A 20,279-nucleotide genomic window follows, 5' to 3' on the forward strand; every position below is an offset into this window, starting at 1 on the left:
GGCTATAAAAGTTTGAGAACTCCTACTCTAGAGAGTTGCTGTTTAATAAGACACAAGGATGAGGTGTTGTTACTCAGGAAGATGGATAGCTAAGGCAAACTAAAAGGGATTCTTTGTTCATACAGAACATATAACATTTTGCTAATGTTTTAATAGATACATCAAAACAGAACAGATTTACAGTCTCTGCTAATGATACATGTGTGGTTTGACTGGTGTATCCCACTTTTTTATTTGCTTATTTCCTGTCTAGTGACTAGCCAGTTGCTACATAAAAAATCTATATCTTTCTGAGAAAGACTTTAATCTTGCTTTACCTGGCACCAGCCATGGTACTTTTTGATAAGCTTATTTAGATATGGGGAAAACCCAGTGTAATGTACTGTTGCTGTGAAGCTCCTTTGCTGTCATAGAAACACGCAACACCTTTAAGGGCCATCCCAATAAGCTACAGACTGCGTACCATTTATTGCAAGAATGTGTGTATGCAACAGTTCTTTTTAAACACTCCCACTCCCTGTCTGTCAAGCTTTTCTACCTCTACATTTAATCCACAGTGTGCTGTTAAATCTCTGTCTTATGTTTAAACATGTGCATGCAAAACAGCAAAGTACAAAGTCAGCTTTGATTCCAGCTCAGTGAGTATCTGAGCCTGATAGGAAGTGGTTTCGCATATGGTAATGAAGATAGCTGAGCTGTGGTCTCAGAACGGCCATGCAATAGCAAAAACTCTACCCTACAGCAAGAGAGGTGCAAAAAAAAATAAAAAATAGTGTCATTTTCAGGCAGCAGAGTGACACATGTGCTAAAGTGACATGCAAGCACATGACACTGCTTCTAGTAGACATTGCCGAATACTGCCCAGGAAACCCTAACCCTCTTTTTAAAAAAAGACTTTGGGGAGAATAATACTCAAATTAAACCAAACCAGTGGAAGCAGACAGTCGTTTGCATACTGCATGAATAATTTTCTAGACCTCAACTACCTGTCACATGTTGAGTTGGTGTACTGGTGTCAGACAGACCTGTAGGCCCAGTCTGAAGCAAATCTTTCCAGACAGAGTGAAAGCTACCTGAGGTGACTCATTTAAACTATGCACAAACAACTTGAAAAGATATCAGTCTGTAGTACTTTTCCAGTGGTGGTATATGTGGCCTAAATGTGGGTGAAATGGTAAGAGACTGAGTGGAATGAGTGTTGTGGCTATAAGCCATAAATAACATGTTGGGTTAGGTTTGTTAGGTATGTCAGTGAAATGATACACTGAAATGATAAATCTCATAAATGGACACTTAATAACCATAAATGTTTGATCTCTTCTCAGCACCACATACCACATGAACCTGTTGCACATATAATGTAGTTTAACCATACAGTGAAGTCTCAAAGAACACCCTCGCTCTCCTGTTCTCCCTCTCTCTCCTACATTAAAGCCACACATACATACACACACACACGCACACAGTGCCAGGCTTGTTAGTAGATTTACCAGATTTGGTAAACCATAGGCCTACCCCCACAACTGTGAGTGCATAAAATTGTGGCTAACCAAAACCACAGAGCCACAGCTCATGTTCTGAAACAGGATAGTAGTAAGCGTTCAGCAAAACCTGCTTCGGAGCAAACATACACATGTAAGGTCCTTAAATCATACAAACATACACTTGCAAAAACACAAATTTGTCTGCTGTGACAACTGTAGGGACTCTGAAGGAAAAAAAAACCTCACCCCGTCACTCACTCTCATCACATTCTTGACTAATAATGATACTTGCCAAATCATAATGGCAGAAGAGATTGAGTGTAAAAAATCAGAAAGTCTTGCGGTCCTTTATAAAAACCCAGCAGCAGCGATCTCACAATTCAGAACAGATGCTTACACGAGCTCTTTATAAGTGACTTAATTCAGATTGCTATTATTTTATTACTATTTTACTATAACCATACTATAGTCTCACTACAACAATAAAATTCATTTCATGACCCATCAGTAGTTTGTGACCATTTAGTTAACACAGATAATATAGACCACAGCATGTAAATCTCCTAAACCAAAAGCCATATATATAATATTGAAACTTTGCTCAAATGTTAACCAGCATTGTCATATTGTGGACAACAAAACTGAGGGGACATAATCCACTGGAAGAAAAGAAAAAGGAAGAAAAAAAAAAAAAAACCCTTTTCAAAAGCAATTTTCTCACGGCCCTGGTTTGAAGCTCAAGTAACATTTTAAAAATAACTGAGTAAACGTACAATCATGAAACTGTTATAAATAGCGACGTAGGGGAGAACAGCACATTTGTAACGTTCTTTCATTTGAGGTAAACTACAACGATGATTTAAATCACAGACTTCATAATGATTTCCCACATATGCACGTGTTTGTCTTTTTAATCATATGCAAGTTTCCCCTGTATCGTGAAACCAAAAGCGTTACAACTTTAACGGTAAAGCCGCATGCTCGCAACATTGTGTTGGTCAACTGTGTGGGTGTCTTTTCTGTCTCAATATTTGTCACCTATTGCTACTCTTAACCTGCTAAAGCACAATTCTGCATAATTATAACAGGGGTTACATAAATACAGCAGGCTGCATCCATGGTTTCCTACAAGCTAGCAAACTGAATACTATGCTAACAGTTAGTGTAAAATAAGTGTACACAAGTGCACAGAATTCAGGAAAAAAATATTAGAAAAACACTTTATACGCTTTTTTTTTTTTTTTTTTACCTATATGGCAGAAACTGCTAGCCCCTCCCACACACACACACAAAAATATCTGAAGCAAATATGGGGAAATTCCACTGTCCCCGCCCTCCTTGTTATACTTCACTGTATATGCATGTAATGACGTGACAGTAATATGTGCATTTAGAGAAGACAAGCAGTACAGTTTTGCCATCTCTCCCCTACCATTGTCTAATCCATAAAGAGTGAAACGTGGATATCTATGCCACAGTGCTACTGAATTCTCAATTCTGATTGGTCAGAAGGTGCTTTTCTATATCAGAAGCCCTAACAATAGTGTCCTCTGATCTTCAAATCACAGGTTTATATTTATATGCTGTCTGTGATACATCAATCATTGTTATGTTGAAGGTTTCTGTAAGGAAATGTTTATTTAGCATTCATGAAAGGAGGCTCAGTAACAGTAAGTTTTCCACCATGGGAACAGAGGACAGAGGACTTTGCACTTTCCTCTTTCGCTGTAAAACGACACGCAATGTTCTTGGTTTGTTTTTTATTGTTTTGTTTTTTTACTTTGTAATTTCATAAGAGAGGAAAAAAAAGATGGAACGAATGATGAAGGTAAAGTGATAACTGGAACTAACTTGTCTCATGGACATTCGACATCATTAAATGGAACAATAAAGGGTTCAAATCATTCATTAATAAACTTAAGATTTGAATCAATGAAAAACTGCTGTGGTACAAGAGGAAAAAAGCACTTCAGGGTGTTAAAAGCAACTCAGGCTTTGTGTCAGCCTGCGTCAGACCACCCTGTCACTGATTAGTTTCCTGTAACAGCACAATGATGGGAGTTGCAACTCTAGGTTTTACCTGAATCTCCAATTCAGAGATCTGCTGCTGGAGTTCAGCCATGGCAGCCATGTTATCGGCCTCTCTTAATCTCACTGCCATCACCTCCTCTTTATTCTGACAGAAACAGAGAGAAAAAGAGAGAGAGATGAGAGAGGGAGGGAGATTATCTTTCTTCTACAGAAGGTGAAAACAGAACCCACTAGTTCCTCGTTACATGACTGGATTTACTGATTGTGACCGTGGATAAGATCGCGAACATAAATGATGAAATAGCATGACTTTTGCTAAATGTGCAGATACAAAGTTCTGATGACTAGTTTCGAGTGCTGCAGAAAATACCCCCAAGACTCAATATGTTTAGCTTTTTTTTTCTCCTTTATCACACTACAAGATTTTCACAATCTCTCAGATGGTGTGAAGGATCAAAGCTGAAGGGTGTTGTCCTTACCTTACACTCAATCTCTGCCTGCTTGCGTTTGGACTCCTGCAGCTCCGAGTGGAGCATTTTATTCTGTGTGCTCAAAATCTGCAAACGATCATGCAAACTGCGCGTCTCTTGCTCAGCTCGCCGCAACTGGTTGCTATGGATTTGATTCTGTAGGTAAACAAAAACACAAAAAATGTCAATGTAGACTTTGACGTGTCCCTTGTGCTTTCCCCATTCGGTTATACTTCATGAAGAGGGGATCTAAAAGCTGAAAAAAGGGAACTACAAAGATAGAAGGTTTGAAGATGGTGTTTAGATGCAGGTCATCAGTTCAAATATTAAGCTTCTGACCATGATGGAGTAAGTACTAAGAACACAGTGCAGTACTGAATGACGACAATGCCCTAGAACTGCATTTTCACAGCTCATCCTGAGGTCTTTCTGAAGAGATTTCAATGTAAAACTAAATTGTTGTTTATTTAGGTATTAACTATTTTTGTTATTGATTTTTCCCTATTCATTACTATTTTTTAACTACACTGCCAGGAATACAACGTTTATTTGGGCGGAAAAAATTTAGTTTCTTTCTAAAAAAGCATTCTGACTGAGTCTTCAATAATCCTGACGTGTCTAAGTCGTTTTAGTTTCTGCAAAGCTATCTCGACTGGCAACCAGGTAACATCAACGCCTAAACAGAGAGAGACGCAGAAAAACAAATGGCAGCTCCTCCTGCGAGAGGAAAACTTGAATCACCACATACAGTCATGACTACATATTTTATAACAGAAATAGACAGAAATACGGAATCTACTACAACTAGGATTAGTCAAGACAAATGGTAAATTTCACTTAATATTAATCACAACAAATGCCCAGTATTACAAATATATTATAATATTATTCATTCCTGGATAAACCATTAAAATTTTCATCTTTTTTAGAACATCAAAGTGACTACCAAATCATTTTCAGAGCCAATAGTAAAATCTAATATAATAATATATTATATATTATGGCTATCATTAAAAAGAATGAAAACCCAATTGATCTTGTATCAAAGTGATTCAATTACCACTGTTAAAACATAAAATTTCAGTGCTTTTTAAACCTCATCTCTACTATACTGCATCTGTAGCATAATAATGATCAGCATGGTCATGATGTCAGGATGTTACTTAAGGAAGAACAGAAACCTCAAAAACACACTTACAGCGGAAGTGTAAGGGCAGCAGTTGGGGCTTTTATAAAGGTGATCATATAAACCAAATGCAAAAATGACACCCAATATCCTAACAAATGTTTTAGGATGAGGCAGACATAAGAGAAAGTCTCCTTAAAGCTATCCTTATATACTGTTAGTCAAGTTTCCTGAACTGGAGCAAGACGATAAAAAAGCTATTCCAGTTACTTATTCATTTTCCTTTAAGATTTTCTGGTGTCCATGCATAATCAGGCAGAACATAATGCAGAACTACAAATTCTACAGGAGTCACACCTGCAAAAGGACGACTTATATAGATCTAGAGATTAATTTATTCATTTATTAATGTCTTTGACTGAAGAATTTATAAAAGTGCTTGACAAATATATACATTTCACATAAATGTGCACCTACAGCCCAAACAGGAGCCATTAGATTGCCATGATAGACTTTCTTTTCTTAGTATAAGGGAAATTCTTGCCTAAGGTAAGTGAAAAGCTGCTACAGATACAGTGGCTAACGAGTAGACTGAAGAATTGGTGTGGTCTTTTCAGATTAAGCTTGACCTCTCTCGCCCTCTAGTGGCCATGTAATTAAGCTTCTAAGGCCTTTTCCTGAAAAAATTCAATCCACACAAAGATGTTTGCTGTAACCCTTATAACACACAAATCAAGTCCGAGGCCTCAATAATTATATGACAAAATTATTCTGGTTTAATACGAGACAAAATGTCAGGAGATATTCAATCTGATTGCCATTTCATTACATATCACTTCACTCTGCTACCTGCCTAGTCTACCCACGGTACTGAGTCACTTTCCACACGAGACACTCTTCATGAGAGACGTAATATTTTCCAAGTCTGCACTCACGACAGTCATTATGGAAATCTGGTTTATGATCCAGCATATTTGATTTGGAACAGGTTTTACACCTTTTTTTTCCCATCAAGGCTTGGGCCCGGCACTGAGAGTGCACTAGAGCTTGTGCTACCCCAGTGGCTGGGTTTGGGGCCCAGTGTGGGGCTCAAACCCACGATCCTGAGATTAAGAGTCTCATGTTGTACTGAGCATGTTGTACTGAGCTAGTCGGGCACATAGACTGTTATAATGTATACACTGTCCTACACTGGAGGGATTACATTTCATACCTAAAATTACATCTCTCTCTAATGAGAGGAATGACAATGCCTGCATGAATGGATTTTAAGATAACTACAGAGAGAGAGAGAGAGAGAGAGAGAGAGCGAGAGAGAGAGAGAGAGAGAGAGAGAGCGAGAGAGAGAGAGAGAGACACCTGTGTCTCCAGTTCCAGCAGTCTCTGCCTGGTCTCACGGAGCTCAGCTTGGGCCTCTGCCTCTCGAAGTCTCACGCTCATTAGCTCATCCTGGAGTTCATTTGCCGAGTTTTTCCGTGGACTGTCCTTCCAGCGGCCAGCTGTCCGTGCCAAGTGCTTCTGCAGAGCAAACCACTCTGTCAAACAGGATTTCTCCACATAACATAAATCAATTTCCACTAAATTTCAAATTTGCACATTGCAAAATCATGACAGAAAACATGTAACCAAAGAAATCCTTAAACATCACATCGGCTTGGCTGAGGTGGAAAATTAAAGTACCTGGAAGTAGGTGTGTGTGTGCGTGTGTGTATATACCTGCCAATGCTCCTCCAGATCTCTGACTTGCTGTCTCAGCTCCTTGAGGCCTGTCAGAGCCTCGGCCTCCCTTATCTTTACAGCAATCAGCTCCTCCTGAAGACGCACCACGTTACTCTCATCTGGCAGTGACATGTTCCTCTGTAGCACGCAAATACCGTTGAATTAAAAACAGTTGCATCAATAAACTTGCTTCGGGAAAGAGTATGTAGCTTGTCTTGGCATGAAGAGCAATGAACTAGCTTTGTGGTCTGGGAAATGAACAAACCTTCTCCATGTCAAGGATTTTGTCCTGCATCTCTTTGAGGGCGCACTGAGACTCGGCCTCTTTGAGTCGAGCCTGGACCAGCTCTCTCTCCAACTGCAGGAGGGTCTCTTCAGAGTAGCGCGGGTTCCCCTTCTACAGGCACAGAGAGAAAAAGCCCAGGGCTATATGAGAGATTTTCACTTTCGCAATGCTGAACACACAGTTGCATGACGGTATAACAATAACCAACACAACCATATCCACTACCGCATTCAGCTGCAAGAAAAACATCGCTCAGGAACTGAGACTCTAATTCCTTGTGCCTCAACTGCAGAAAAGATCAGTACTTTACACCCATTCCCGAGTAATAAATAAACAATGTGATGGAAAACAGCACTTCAACAACACCACGTAAGACTGTGTTATGTAAATAAATGATGAGATATAATTCTGCAAACATGCATGATCTTTATCCTGACAGCTCACGCCAGCAGTGTTATCTGTCAGCTCATACATATTCATGACGCTGCTTAGCATAACCAAGTATGCTAACGGTGCCAGTAGCAGAGCAGGTATGCTCAAATAAAATCTCCTAATCCCTACATCTGGCAATGCCAGACTGAGTTGCTAGATAAGGCTGTGTAACATGCAACAGCATGTTAAAAATGAGCTCTGAATGATTTCCACATAGTGTATCCTCGCTTTTCTGTGAACAGCAGGTTCAGATGCAGTCCTCCAATCCAGGAGGGGGCGCTGTCTGTGCACTGTCCTTACCGCAGAGGGCTGCAGCTGCTGTTGGAGTTCTCTGATGGTGCTTTGGGCCTGCTCGAGCTGTGTGCTGACCTCCTCGCTCTGCTGTTTCACCGTGGCCAGCTCCCGCTTGACCAGGTAATTCTCCTCGGCCTCCTGGGCTCGGGTCACTTGACCCTGACGCAACCGATCAGGGACAACAGACGAGGTGAACCAAGTATGGAGCGGTAGGGAGGTTATTAAATTAAGCCAGATATGGAACTCTGAAGTATCATCATGCTGTTAGCAACCTTTGCATAAGTGATTTATCTCAATTTGATTTCATGTATTAATTATTTATTTATTAAAAAAATTTTTTTCGCAAAACGTATGGCAAGTAAGCTGGCTTTATCAGCCACCAAACCAGCAATCCTTTTCTTTCTGAATTGTCAAGATATAAGCAGGTATCATTTGGTTAATATAATTGACGTTTATTGTAAACTCAAACATGCAAAGCCAGAAGAGCTATAGAGGACAGGGTATGCTAAGAGGTCTGCTTAACTTATCTTTCCCGTTACTTGGACTCGTCAACTGACTGGGATGTTGGGAAGTCATGCAATAGTTTCATTTGTGTCTAACTTTCATTTTAGCTCATGCAGAATTCTACAAATGACTCAAACGCTCAGATCCCATCAGTTGTCCAAGTAAGTGGAAATGGTTTTAAAAAAAATAAAATAATAATAATAATAATAAAAAAAATTAAGGCTGAAAATTTTCAGTTTAAAAAACAGAAGTCAGAAAGGAGAGAAGAGTGGCAGTGGTGAGAAGAGTGTAGATTATACCTGGATCAATCTATCTGCCAAGGAAGCACTTTCCTACAAAGAGAAAATCCATAAAGAAAGGCATAGAGAAAGACCAAAAGATATTACAACAGGTAAAAAAAAAAAAAAAGAAAAAAAAAAAGAAAAAAAAAAGTACTTTTACACAGAAAACTGTTCTTTTTCCATCCCGCAAGTTTTATGAAATAAATATAACAAAGCAAATCTATGGGAGATACTAGAGCCTGTTTCAAACAGCCCGAGTAAGGCGGGATAGAAAAACAACAGTGTGGATGTAGCGATATGGGTGTGAAAGCATGATAGTGGTGACGAACCCAAAACCGTGGTCCTACAGCAAACAATAAAAAGTGTGAGGCTGAAAACAGTGCAAGCAGAAAAGAAGCAGCAAGAAGCAGTGAATACTAGTGAGTGCCATGCTCTTTTATGACTGCTTAATCTATCCAAGCGATTAAATTAGGTTTGGGGGCATCCTTTGTGTAGTTTTGGTCAGTACTCGGGTTAACAAGCATCTCATGCAGGACTTTCGGAGGAACGGAAGGGGAGTTGAGGCGCTATGCATTTCCTTTTTTACTCATGGTCCAGCATGAACGATTCGTCGCCACTTTCACCATGCGTGGCAGAATACACGTGTGGAGCAGTCAACGATCCAGCATGCAACAGTGTGAGTGCATGCTGTATTCACGGACCATGTCATAGACTAGTTTGTACACAACCCGCCAGGTTTCCTGTGCAGCCGTACAGTTAGTGATACAGACAGAGGAGTCTTACCTGTTCCACGTAGCACAATTACCATATACCAAAAGCCCCATATAACAAATCTTTCACTGCTATCCACATTAACTTATCTGCACTGATAACTCTAAATCAGTCAGCAGCTACGGTTATTCGCAGGTACACAGCCAAGTTAGTACACGTGAGCTCATGTGATGGTCAGCATGACTCATGAGTCATCAGTGAGAGATGAGGTCATGTAGGAATCGATCATGATCGATTAGGGATCGATGATGATAGTAATCATGACTATATACTGTAATTGACAGATGTAAAAATGATTTGATGGACAGAGGTTGGTTCGACCCTTTTCATTAAGCATACAGCTGTGACTCACTTTCTCCAGAGTGTCAATCCTCTGCTTCAGCAGCCTGTTCTCGGTCCGAAGTCTCTGCAAAAAGAGAAGAATGGTTGGTACGAGTCCAACCATAGTCTAAAATATGTAATACGGGGTCTAGAGTATGTAGTATTGCAGTTTGTGGTTTTAGACAGTCATGGAGAGACTGGAATGAGTACTTGACAGGGATGTAACAGGGGTGGAAATATCAGTAACTCGGGTGCCTGGGACAAGCAGATTTCGTGTTTGGGTTGAAGAAGGGGGGGGGGGGGGGGGGCCTAATTGAATAATTTGTCTCTAGGGAACCAAAACACAGAACTCGGCAGCACACTGGACCTTATGCTTTCCCAATAGGCTGAATGTATCATTTTCCAGCCTGGTGTCATTTATTTATTTTTTTAATCATTTTCTATCACAATTTTCTACATATTAAATATTTATTTATCAGTATGGTTACTGTTCTAAAAATTTTTTTTTTTTTTTTGCGATTTTATTTTGTTGTAAAGTTGCACAAAACACTGATGGAAACATTTTAGACATAATCAAGGGGGGAAAAAAGAGCCATAGTTATACATGAAGCTATACAATATATGTAAAAGCATTATGTTTTATGAATCTTATGCATCATTATTTATCAGAATCAACACATCAGAAAAATAGCATGTATATCAGAAATATACTTCACAAGATCAAGGTAGTCTCACCTTTATCTCCACCTGTTCCTCCATTTCCTTGGTTTTTATAGTAGTGTACTCCTTCTCTAACCTACAAACATACAAAATACCCACTCTCAAAAAACCACCGAATCACAGCTACTCTCAGAGAAATCAGATTCAGATTATATTTCACTGAAAGAACAATCACTTTTTCATCTTCTTGGCATTGTACTTGACTTGATAGGCGACCTGGATCACTTTGTCTGGTCCGCTGTCCAATTGATGAGGGATGACTTTCTGAAAGTACTAGAGGACAACAGAAGTGGAAGTGTGCAGCTTTTAGCTTTTTTTATTTTACTTTCTATAAGCAAAACTAAACATTTCACTACAGATAAAGCAAGAAACATTTATATATTCACTTTTTTTTTTTTTTTTTTTTTTACATTTACACAATTATACTTTTACAGACAAATTACTGCAGGGACACAGAATAAAACAAGAATGGTGAAAGTGCAAAAAATATATATATTATGGCTATCTACGGCTAGCCTGAGCCAGGAGCATTGAATTTAGTAGGGACGCTATGGACATGTCCCTACCAATATCCAGTGACTACTGAATTTTATCTAGCAATAATTTTGATCAAACAATTAAAATACATTTATATATAACCACTGTTGTCCGTCGGTGTCTTGTGCTTTTTATTTTAAAAATGTTACGCAACCAGGAAAAGTCTCATTGACATTAAGAATGTCTTTTACAAGAGCCTCCTGGCCAAGACAGACAGCAGGACAATTTGTGGTACACAAACAGTTAAACAGGCCTTGTTCTCTACTACGAGTCCCGCGTTCCTAACCCACGTCACTAACAGGATTGGCTTTGCCATTTCTTACTAACGTGTGAGAGGCTGTAGTTACAGTTGTAATCAAAATTACTCAAATCATTGAGAAGTCATTATAAGTTGCATTTTCAGTTGAATCTGGGGAAACCACTTGAAGCATTGAAGTGTTTCACTATTTCAATTGTTTTAGTTTGATTTGTTCATTGCAAACGGCTGAAAGCCTATAAATTTTGACAATAAACCTGATTTGCATTGGGGGTTAAATAATTCTGATTGCAACTGTACATCCGGTCGTATTTAGTGCCAAAGATCCGTCAACTAGATGTGCATCATGCAGGCTACCGGTCTGTGAGGAAGACACCATCCTTATATCAACAACTCTGTTCTGTGCACAAAAATACAGGACAAATCAATCGTGTCTCGCACTGATTCAGGGACAATACATTTTTTTCAATGTGTGACAATCCTGTATTATCGGGATGAGTGGCAAGCCTAAACGTTAGTTTGTGTGTGTGTGTGTGTGTGTGTGTGTGTGTGTGTGTGTGTGTGTGTGTGTGTGTGTGTGTGTGTGTGTATACTTTGACTTGTAAACTAGCTCCTAATGCTCACCATTCTGACTCAGCATCTCATCAAATTAGCCTAACTGCCAAACACACGCACACATTAGGAGCTACTTTACAACAAGTCAAAGTGTAAATCACTTAAAATATTTTCTCAATTTCTAATGTGTAAAGTCAACAATAATTGTAATAATAATAATACTTAATTAAGCCATAAATGTTTTTCCTCAATGTTCATGTGGCATGAATCAATGTGTTATTTTGTCATATCAGGTGACAAACAGTCCTGCCAGGTAGTACCTCCGACAGAGCAGGAAGTGAGGCATGTGGACAGGCAGGGTCACAGGTGTGGTTGAACAACGACAGTGATATGTTAGTAGTGAACCTCCGACAGAGCAGGAAGTGAGGCATGTGGACAGGCAGGGTCACAGGTGTGGTTGAACAACGACATAGTGATATGTTAGTAGTGAACCTCCGACAGAGCAGGAAGTGAGGCATGTGAACAGGCAGGGTCACAGGTGTGGTTGAACAATGACATAGTGATATGTTAGTAGTGAACCTCCGACAGAGCAGGAAGTGAGGCATGTGGACAGGCAGGGTCACATGTGTGGTTGAACAACGACATGGTGATATGTTAGTAGTGAACCTCCGACAGAGCAGGAAGTGAGGCATGTGGACAGGCAGGGTCACATGTGTGGTTGAACAACGACATGGTGATATGTTAGTAGTGAGATTCAGTATTATGACAAATGTTAGTTCTGTATGGTTCATCCATGTGTGTTTGAAATGAAAGCTTTGAATAGGCACGTCTTGGCGGACTGCTTTTCTGTCCCCACCAACATCAAAATCAAGCCTTCACCCTTGCCTTGAGCAAATGTCTGTGACCAAGATGATGAAATGTAACACGTGCCTTTGCAAGCACATGCAAACTAGCTAACACCAAGTAACATGAGCTGACTAACAGGTTTTACAATCCTTTTACAGGTTGCATCTTTCAAAGCCGAGAAAATAATTTAGATTTTGAGTATTTGACTTAATGAATATGCCATTTGGGGTGTTTCTATCTAAAAGGGAAAAATATCCATGCAAAATGTCCATGCAAACAGATTAATTTAGCACCTGCATTGTTGTTTGAATAAACAAAGGGACTTTTAGTTTTAGTAATGTGCAAATTAATACATCTGGAAAGCATGTATTAACTTTGCTCAAGTTGGTTTCGGCCGGATAAAGATGTAATTATAACATTTACTTGACAAGGTTTATGAAGATTATGCCTCAATATCTCAAAACGATCAAAATGTCCTAAAGTGATGACATTATTACCTCGGAAAAGTTAGTTCCATGTTAGACTTTCATTGCCCTTGTGCACCTCTGATTCCGACAGCATACACACACACACACACACACACATACATATATACACACACATATATATATATACACATACATACACACATACATATGTATATATGTAAATGTATGTGTATGTATATATATATATATATATACATACATATACACACACACACACACACATACACACACACACACACACACACACATACATACATATACACATACACACACATATACACACACACACATATACATATATATATATATATACATACACACACACACACACACACACACACACACACACTAGAGATGCACCGATGTATTGGTCGATAAAGGCTATTTTTCCCGCTATGGGCTATCGGCTGATAGTTTACAAACATCCGATGATCAAAGCCGATTATATCCTGTCAGTCAAAAGAGGGCGGGAAAACACATTGATTTTGTACTGTGTGTAAAGATGTCTCGTGTGGAATGATGACAAAACTGCAGTCTGTAATCTCTATAACCTCTGCACTTCTAACATTTTACACCAGAAGTGAGCAGCAGTTAAGCAGGAGCTTCGTTGTTTTCTGTTTGAGATCCAGTTACTGTGAAACAACTTGTTGAAATGGAGAGAATAAAGTTTTTATTTGCATTTCTTTCAGAATTCTTTTAAATTAATTATTATTAATTTATAAGAAGGCATAAAAGGCAGAACTATCAGTATCGGTTTCTTCCGATATCACTCTGAATAATCGGTTATCGGTATCGGCTGAGAAATTTAGTATCGGTGCATCTCAAATATATACACATACATATACACAATAAAAAGGTTTTCATTCACTGTATCTTATGAGTGGAAATGTGCTCATATACTTTCAGTTCATATTGTATTTTGAACAGTTTGTGATGTGCATTTCACAGCGTTTAATCAATGCTGCAATTACAATTACTCTAATTTCCCTTTGACCCTTCCCGGAGACTTACCACAGCTATTAAGAAAAAAAAAAAAAAGAAAAAAAAAAGCACACAATTGTTCTTTCTAAATCACTCACAACAAGCCCACTTTTGTGTCCACAACTTATCTCCTTAAACTAGCGCATGTAATTTGGGATCATACTAAACAGGGGACTAAATGTACAATAACAAAAAGTTAAAAATAAACCAAGTGCATCAAACCTGTAACATGCCCTCCATGTCCAACTGGATGAGCTCTGCTTGATTCATCTGAAGGATGGCCAGACCGACACGGAACACTATCTCCAAACCCTACCACCACATGAGGAGAGGAAAATCTTCAATAAAGTGTCTGCAATACACCCTTCCACCCAACAGGGGGCACACTTTGCTAATATTTCAACAGCCCGTTCAATTAACATGCAAAAGAAAAAAAAAGAAAAAGTAGGTATGGAGGAGCACTGGAATATTAATAATGTATATTAAATTATTTATATTATATATTCATCTTTAAAACCAGCCTGTACCATGCGAACAGATTTCCTCACCTCACACATAAATATATCGAAAATCCTTGTAGCGACGGGGAGAGGAAAGGAGGTGAGAAAGATGGTGAGGAACCAGGATGACGCGTACATGGAGGTGTGGAAACTCTGGGCCTGGAAATGAATGTGCAGCTCAGGCAGCTGCTCCTGATGGGAGGGAAAGAAGATGAGAGTCAGTGCGAGAAGAGAAAGCAGAGCAATCATTTCCCTTTCTCTCTCTCGCTCTCATGGAAATGCTTATATGTAACTGTAGCAACATTTTGTTCTACAGAGAAAGTGCTGCTGCAGACCAGCTGTATTTGTAGAAGTGTACAGAGTATTTGGTGAAGATATTAAAACTATACTCCTACATGCAACACCTATACACCATTTGCCACAGATTCTCAATCAGACTGAAGTCTGAGCTTTGACTGGCCCACCAGAATACAATGAGTTTCTTGATTTGAAACCACTGTATCATAGCTTTGGCAGTATGCTTAGGGTCATTGTCCTTTTAGACGGTGAAGCTCTGCCCCAGTCCCTAGTATACTGAATGTTCTTGGATTGCCTTGTATTTCGCTCCATCCATCTTACACTCAACCTTGACCAGTTTCCCAGTCCCATGCTGATGAAAAGCATCCCCACACAATCATGCTACCAACACCATACTTTGTAAAAAAATTTCCATGCTATGGATGTCCAGTAAACAGCTTGTTATATCTGAGCTGTGGCTCCCCTCAAGCTTCTTCTGAGGTGGCCTCTTGGCTGCTTCTCTGATTATTGTTCTCCTTACACGCTCACTGTCTTCCTCTAGGCATTCCTCGAGGCTGAATACTTATTCAGAACGATGTAAATTCAAATGAAACACCTGTTTTGGCTCCACGTTCTGTTTGGGTCTACTTGGCATAATGATCATAAAATCTAGCTCTCTATAGACTCAAATTATAGTCTATCTGCCTATTTCTACTCCAACACCCTGCAGCTCCTCCCCTGACACTACTAAATCTAGCTCTTAGGAGTTTCTGAACATTAGCACCAAACACAGATGTGTCTTTGTATGGAATCTGTAGAGGACATAAGATGCTTTCAGTACTTACCTGAATCATATATTCAAACTGGTACATGCAGAGACCCAATTCCGCCATGCTGGGTTTGAACAGTTCCCTCAGACGGTAATCCTGCATGAGCTTTACAAACACACAGAATGCCTCCTCTTCTGGCATCTAACATAAAAAAAAACAAAACACAAAATCCCCTTAAAACAGCAGTTATTATAAAACTGTCTCTAGATTATACAACACCCTGTACGTCATCAAATCTGTGTGTTTGGATAAATTTACAGAAAAGGTCAACGTACAAGACACACCAGCTGAACAGGTTAACTTACATAGTTTAATCCAGACATTAACTCTTAGTTTATTATATACAGTTGTACAATTGTGGTCACCTGCATGAGCAGCAAGCCGACGATGAACGCACTCCCCTGGCAGTATCCCACTTCCCTGTCCACCAGTGAGTAGGCCTGCAACAACAGGAAGTGAGCCCAAATGAGGGTGTAAGTCATACAGCAATTCACTCTTAACAGCTTTTTAAAAAAATAAAAATAAAAAAAGAGAGTCTCTGACTCAAGAATTTTAAGAGGAAAGACTGCGCAACTTCATTATGCTTGGCACGTACATCTGCACAATCACCTAAACTGTGCAGTAAATTAAAAGCCAAATATACGTTAGCATCAGAATCAAATTATTAGACAGAATATCCTAATCAAATAACAGAAAATGTCATTGTGTTTGTTAACTAAATGAGAAATCTCACTCGCAATATACAGAGCGTGTTTTTACAAATTACAATGTTCTCATGGTCACTTGTAATTTTACACACAATGGGCCTTATTTATCAAACTGGATACGAACAAATTCATTCATAAATCGTTTGCACAAGCATTTATATGAAAAATGTGGCATTCATGAAAATCTAGTTAGATCGGGGGAAAAGTTCTGTCTGAATACTCGATTCTGATTGGCTGGGAGGTGTGTGTTCAAACCCATGAATGCACAGGTAGTCCCAGTTAGTTTAATGACCGTTCCAAATGAATGTGCTGCCTATAAACAACTGTAACCATAGTAATGTACAGTTACAGTCGCACATCGAGTGAGACAGCTACTGAAAACATTACCTAATTACCTTACTTGGATAAATAGATGATTTTGCGTGTCGTCATTGAACTTACGCGGTGAATATGGAAATTTTGAGAAATGGGCCGAGGAACAAGATGAAGTTGACGAACTGGAGATAACGTTAAATGAGAAATGTAACGAGAAATGACGCAAGGAATTAGCATTATTTCTGAAGTAGGTGAACTCATAGCTTCATTATTAGCAGAGATGCGGCACAGACGCAGGTAATTCACACTCGCACACATCACATTTCTCTCTCTCTAACAATAACTATTTGAAGTCATTCGAATAAATGTAATCTTATTGCACTACTTTATCTCTGTGTATGATTTAGAGTAGGCAGAATTCTAGTATATAAAATAGCTACCAAATTTTAACTGTTATTTTTATCCTTTCTGTCAACTTTTGTACTGCAAACATCAATGATAACTTTAACTTGCTGGCAAGTAAAAACACGGGATAATCCACAGCTACGTGTGCATTACACGATTTTAATGCACTCTGCAGAGGTAACCACGGTCCTCTGCCTCCATGTCATATATAGCCATGGATGATCCCTTACATAAAAAAATAATAAAATAATAATAAAAAAAAGACTCCCTAAGGTGAACCTTAACAGATCGCTTTCAAATTGTATAACTGCTGTAAATCAATGATTTTTTCTTATACACAATATATTATGTTAACACATTTAAATAGCTTATTTATTTCAAAGGTACACAAACAATTAGTGAAACGTAGTCGTTTCGTGTGATGTCTTGAAAGGAAACAATCCAGGACACAAAGTACAAAGAAAATCAGCGTTACTGAAACTCGCCCTTGGATGGACTTTTTTTCTTGAATAAACGCCACAGGTTTATTCAACAATTGCAGTGCGAGGAGTCAAGAACTGAAAGTGTGTTTATCCTGAATCAGCTGGAATAGACGGGAAATTAAGACAGGAACTAAGCAAGACACTGTCAGCAGACAGCATCGCTTCAGTCAACAAAACAAAGAAAAGATGATGACAACAGGAGTTGTGTGGTCTGTAAGAAGAGTCATTCTTTGAGCTTGCTAAAATGCAGCATTAGCTCTAATAAGGACTCTTTAGCTAAATAGGTCAAGAACCATCATGTCCACGGGTCCAGCATTTTTCCCAGGCATTAGGTTCCTGTTATTGTTAAGGAGCCAAACTGGTTTGGAAAAGCAGGTGGAGTAGTATAGGGGTGGAAATACAGATCAACAAGAAACACTAAGTCTGCCTGTCTAATGAATACCTCTACAAACTTTAAAGCTTGTATTACAGGACCAGGATATGCTCAGGTGTGGTTTTGGACATTATTTACGATCACAGAACACATTAAATATGTTTATATTGAAATATCTGTGATGTGTTTAGCAATTTGTTTGTTGGTGCTGTATTCCATGATTTCTGCGATAAGTTAAGGGACATCTGCTTGCTGGGGTCACGGGGGTTTCATTGCTAGTGCAGTTACAATGGCATTACATTATACTGATGTCTTGTGAGATCGCTACACTTTCCGTTGACAGCAACCTCATTTACATGTCGTTATTTGGCTAATTCTGGTATAATGATCGACATCTGTTGCCAAGAGTGACAGCAAGAAGCAGCTGGGACTACAGCAATGAAGGTCTGAATCGGTGAACTGTAATCAAAAATCAGAAGAGTCGAAGAGAGTGTACCTTCATGACGTTAAAGAGCACCTCCTGGCCCAGGCTGTCCTTTTCTTTGAAGAACTCGTGCTCGGGGTATGTGCGGGCGATGTCTCTGCGGATCAGCTTCTCGCAGGGTGACGTCATCTTCAGCAGCTCTGAGTATTGGTCCTTTATGGGTAGATTCTGGGCACTACAGAGAAGCTGCCACACTATCGCCCGGAAGTGATGCGGGATGCCCTTCCTGACCAGTTCCTGTACAGAGGTGCGACGAAAAGACATCTATGACACTGTGGCTATAACTAGTGAAGATTGCACATGATAAAGTTTATGTAAATGAGAAACGACAACCCGAGCCAGTGAAAAACTGTGGGACGCAATTCCTGGTTTCAAACATCAATTCCTACTCAAGCTGCAGGAGAAACTGATGTTGCAGTTTATTGCTTTATATATATCTATATGCAAAATAAAAACTGATGCTTGGAGAAACATCTTTAACGCGGTAAGGATCTTGGGTGATTTTGATGTTCGTGCATTACCAGGATGTAACCAATTGCACAGTTAGCTTAACTTGCCATGTGAACACTTAATTACAATAAACTATTTTATTTTGTTAGTAAATACTAGCTGCTTTGATCGTATATCTGCTTTATTTAGGGTTGCTCAATAAATTGATGACATACAACAATCCCCATTGTGAAAAAAGATGCACGTGAGAAAGAAAACCATTTCGTTAGCTAGGCAGAACAACTGAAACCATGGCAACAAGCAGTAAACTTGTCTCAAGTTGGAGACGTGATTCAGATGATACATGAAACTTGGTTATTAAATTTAAAAACGCTCCCGGTATGAATGCATGTTTTACACTCATTAATAATAATTGTGGAAGTGCATCTGCATACTGCTTTTTGCCAAGAGCACTGTGTCTCTTTCATGATAATGCACTTTCATGCACTTTCAGGCACGCGCACGCACACACACACACACACACACACACACACATATAGGTGCAGACACACAAACGAACATTGATGAGAACATACACATTCAACTGTGCTGGGTTTATGCAAAGCATTTTACAAGACTTTTTACAAGAATCTTTACAAAATTAAGCCAAAGAAATAAGGTAAGTATTACCACTAATTTAATATGTGGCACAAAAACATTTTGTTGATGTACACTGATTCTTAAAATTTAGTTAGTAATGTACTATATTTGGGCTTTTTGAGGTTTTACCTTCAGCTGTTTCTCCTTTTTCTTGCGCACCTCCTCCCACTCGTTGACGATGCGCCCCCATAAGATCCACGTGTCCTCCTCCAGGTGCGAGAGGTTGGAAGAGGCAGAGGAGCTGGACACCAGCGAGGAGCCGCTGTTCCTCCGAGAGCCGTTCACCGAGCGCAGGGATTTACTGTCCGTCTCCAACAACCTGCAGAACAAAGCACCAGCATGAAGGGAAAACATCAGGCTTCTTCTGCAGAAAAGTGCAATCGCGTTTCCTTGTCTGTTGAGTAATTGATTTCCCAACATGATAACAGGGACATAAACGACAAGCAAGACTGCAGGAGCTATCTAGCTGTAGTGAACATGATGAACCCCCTACATGTTCAGTGGCTTTCATTTAGCAGACTGAAGTCTGCTTTGCTGGCAAAAAAATGTTTTTCAGAAAACAAAGAATCATCTAAACAATTGCAAAATTTGGAAGGAGCTCATTTGTACCATAAATGATCACTCCACTGAAGTAGCAGTTAATCAGTCCTTCAGGGATTTCATGATTTTGCGATTGCAGAAATTAACGCAAAATCAAGCACATGCCGCATTTATTC

The 20,279-nt window shown here is 39.3% G+C and overlaps 1 protein-coding gene across 7 annotated transcripts in view; it reads right to left on the reverse strand.

Annotated features, from left to right (window-relative positions):
* evi5b (ecotropic viral integration site 5b) overlaps nt 1–20,279 on the reverse strand; it is a 65,752-nt gene that overhangs the window by 13,271 nt on the left and 32,202 nt on the right. For 6 of the 7 annotated variants that reach the window (XM_017479867.3, XM_017479869.3, XM_017479866.3 and 3 more), the window contains 16 exons: nt 19,693–19,882; nt 18,487–18,711; nt 16,074–16,148; nt 15,724–15,849; nt 14,651–14,794; nt 14,325–14,414; nt 10,615–10,712; nt 10,455–10,515; nt 9,751–9,804; nt 8,646–8,678; nt 7,849–8,001; nt 7,096–7,227; nt 6,828–6,968; nt 6,471–6,629; nt 3,995–4,141; nt 3,565–3,660 (listed from right to left, as the gene is read on the reverse strand). In XM_017479867.3, coding sequence (XP_017335356.1) covers nt 3,565–3,660; nt 3,995–4,141; nt 6,471–6,629; nt 6,828–6,968; nt 7,096–7,227; nt 7,849–8,001; nt 8,646–8,678; nt 9,751–9,804; nt 10,455–10,515; nt 10,615–10,712; nt 14,325–14,414; nt 14,651–14,794; nt 15,724–15,849; nt 16,074–16,148; nt 18,487–18,711; nt 19,693–19,882 — 1,924 coding nt within the window. The remainder of the gene's footprint in view (nt 1–3,564; nt 3,661–3,994; nt 4,142–6,470; nt 6,630–6,827; nt 6,969–7,095; nt 7,228–7,848; nt 8,002–8,645; nt 8,679–9,750; nt 9,805–10,454; nt 10,516–10,614; nt 10,713–14,324; nt 14,415–14,650; nt 14,795–15,723; nt 15,850–16,073; nt 16,149–18,486; nt 18,712–19,692; nt 19,883–20,279) is intronic. The other variant, XM_017479871.3, reaches the window with a different exon arrangement.

This window comes from Ictalurus punctatus, chromosome 11 (genome assembly GCF_001660625.3).
Source record: "Ictalurus punctatus breed USDA103 chromosome 11, Coco_2.0, whole genome shotgun sequence".
NCBI lineage: Eukaryota > Metazoa > Chordata > Actinopteri > Siluriformes > Ictaluridae > Ictalurus > Ictalurus punctatus.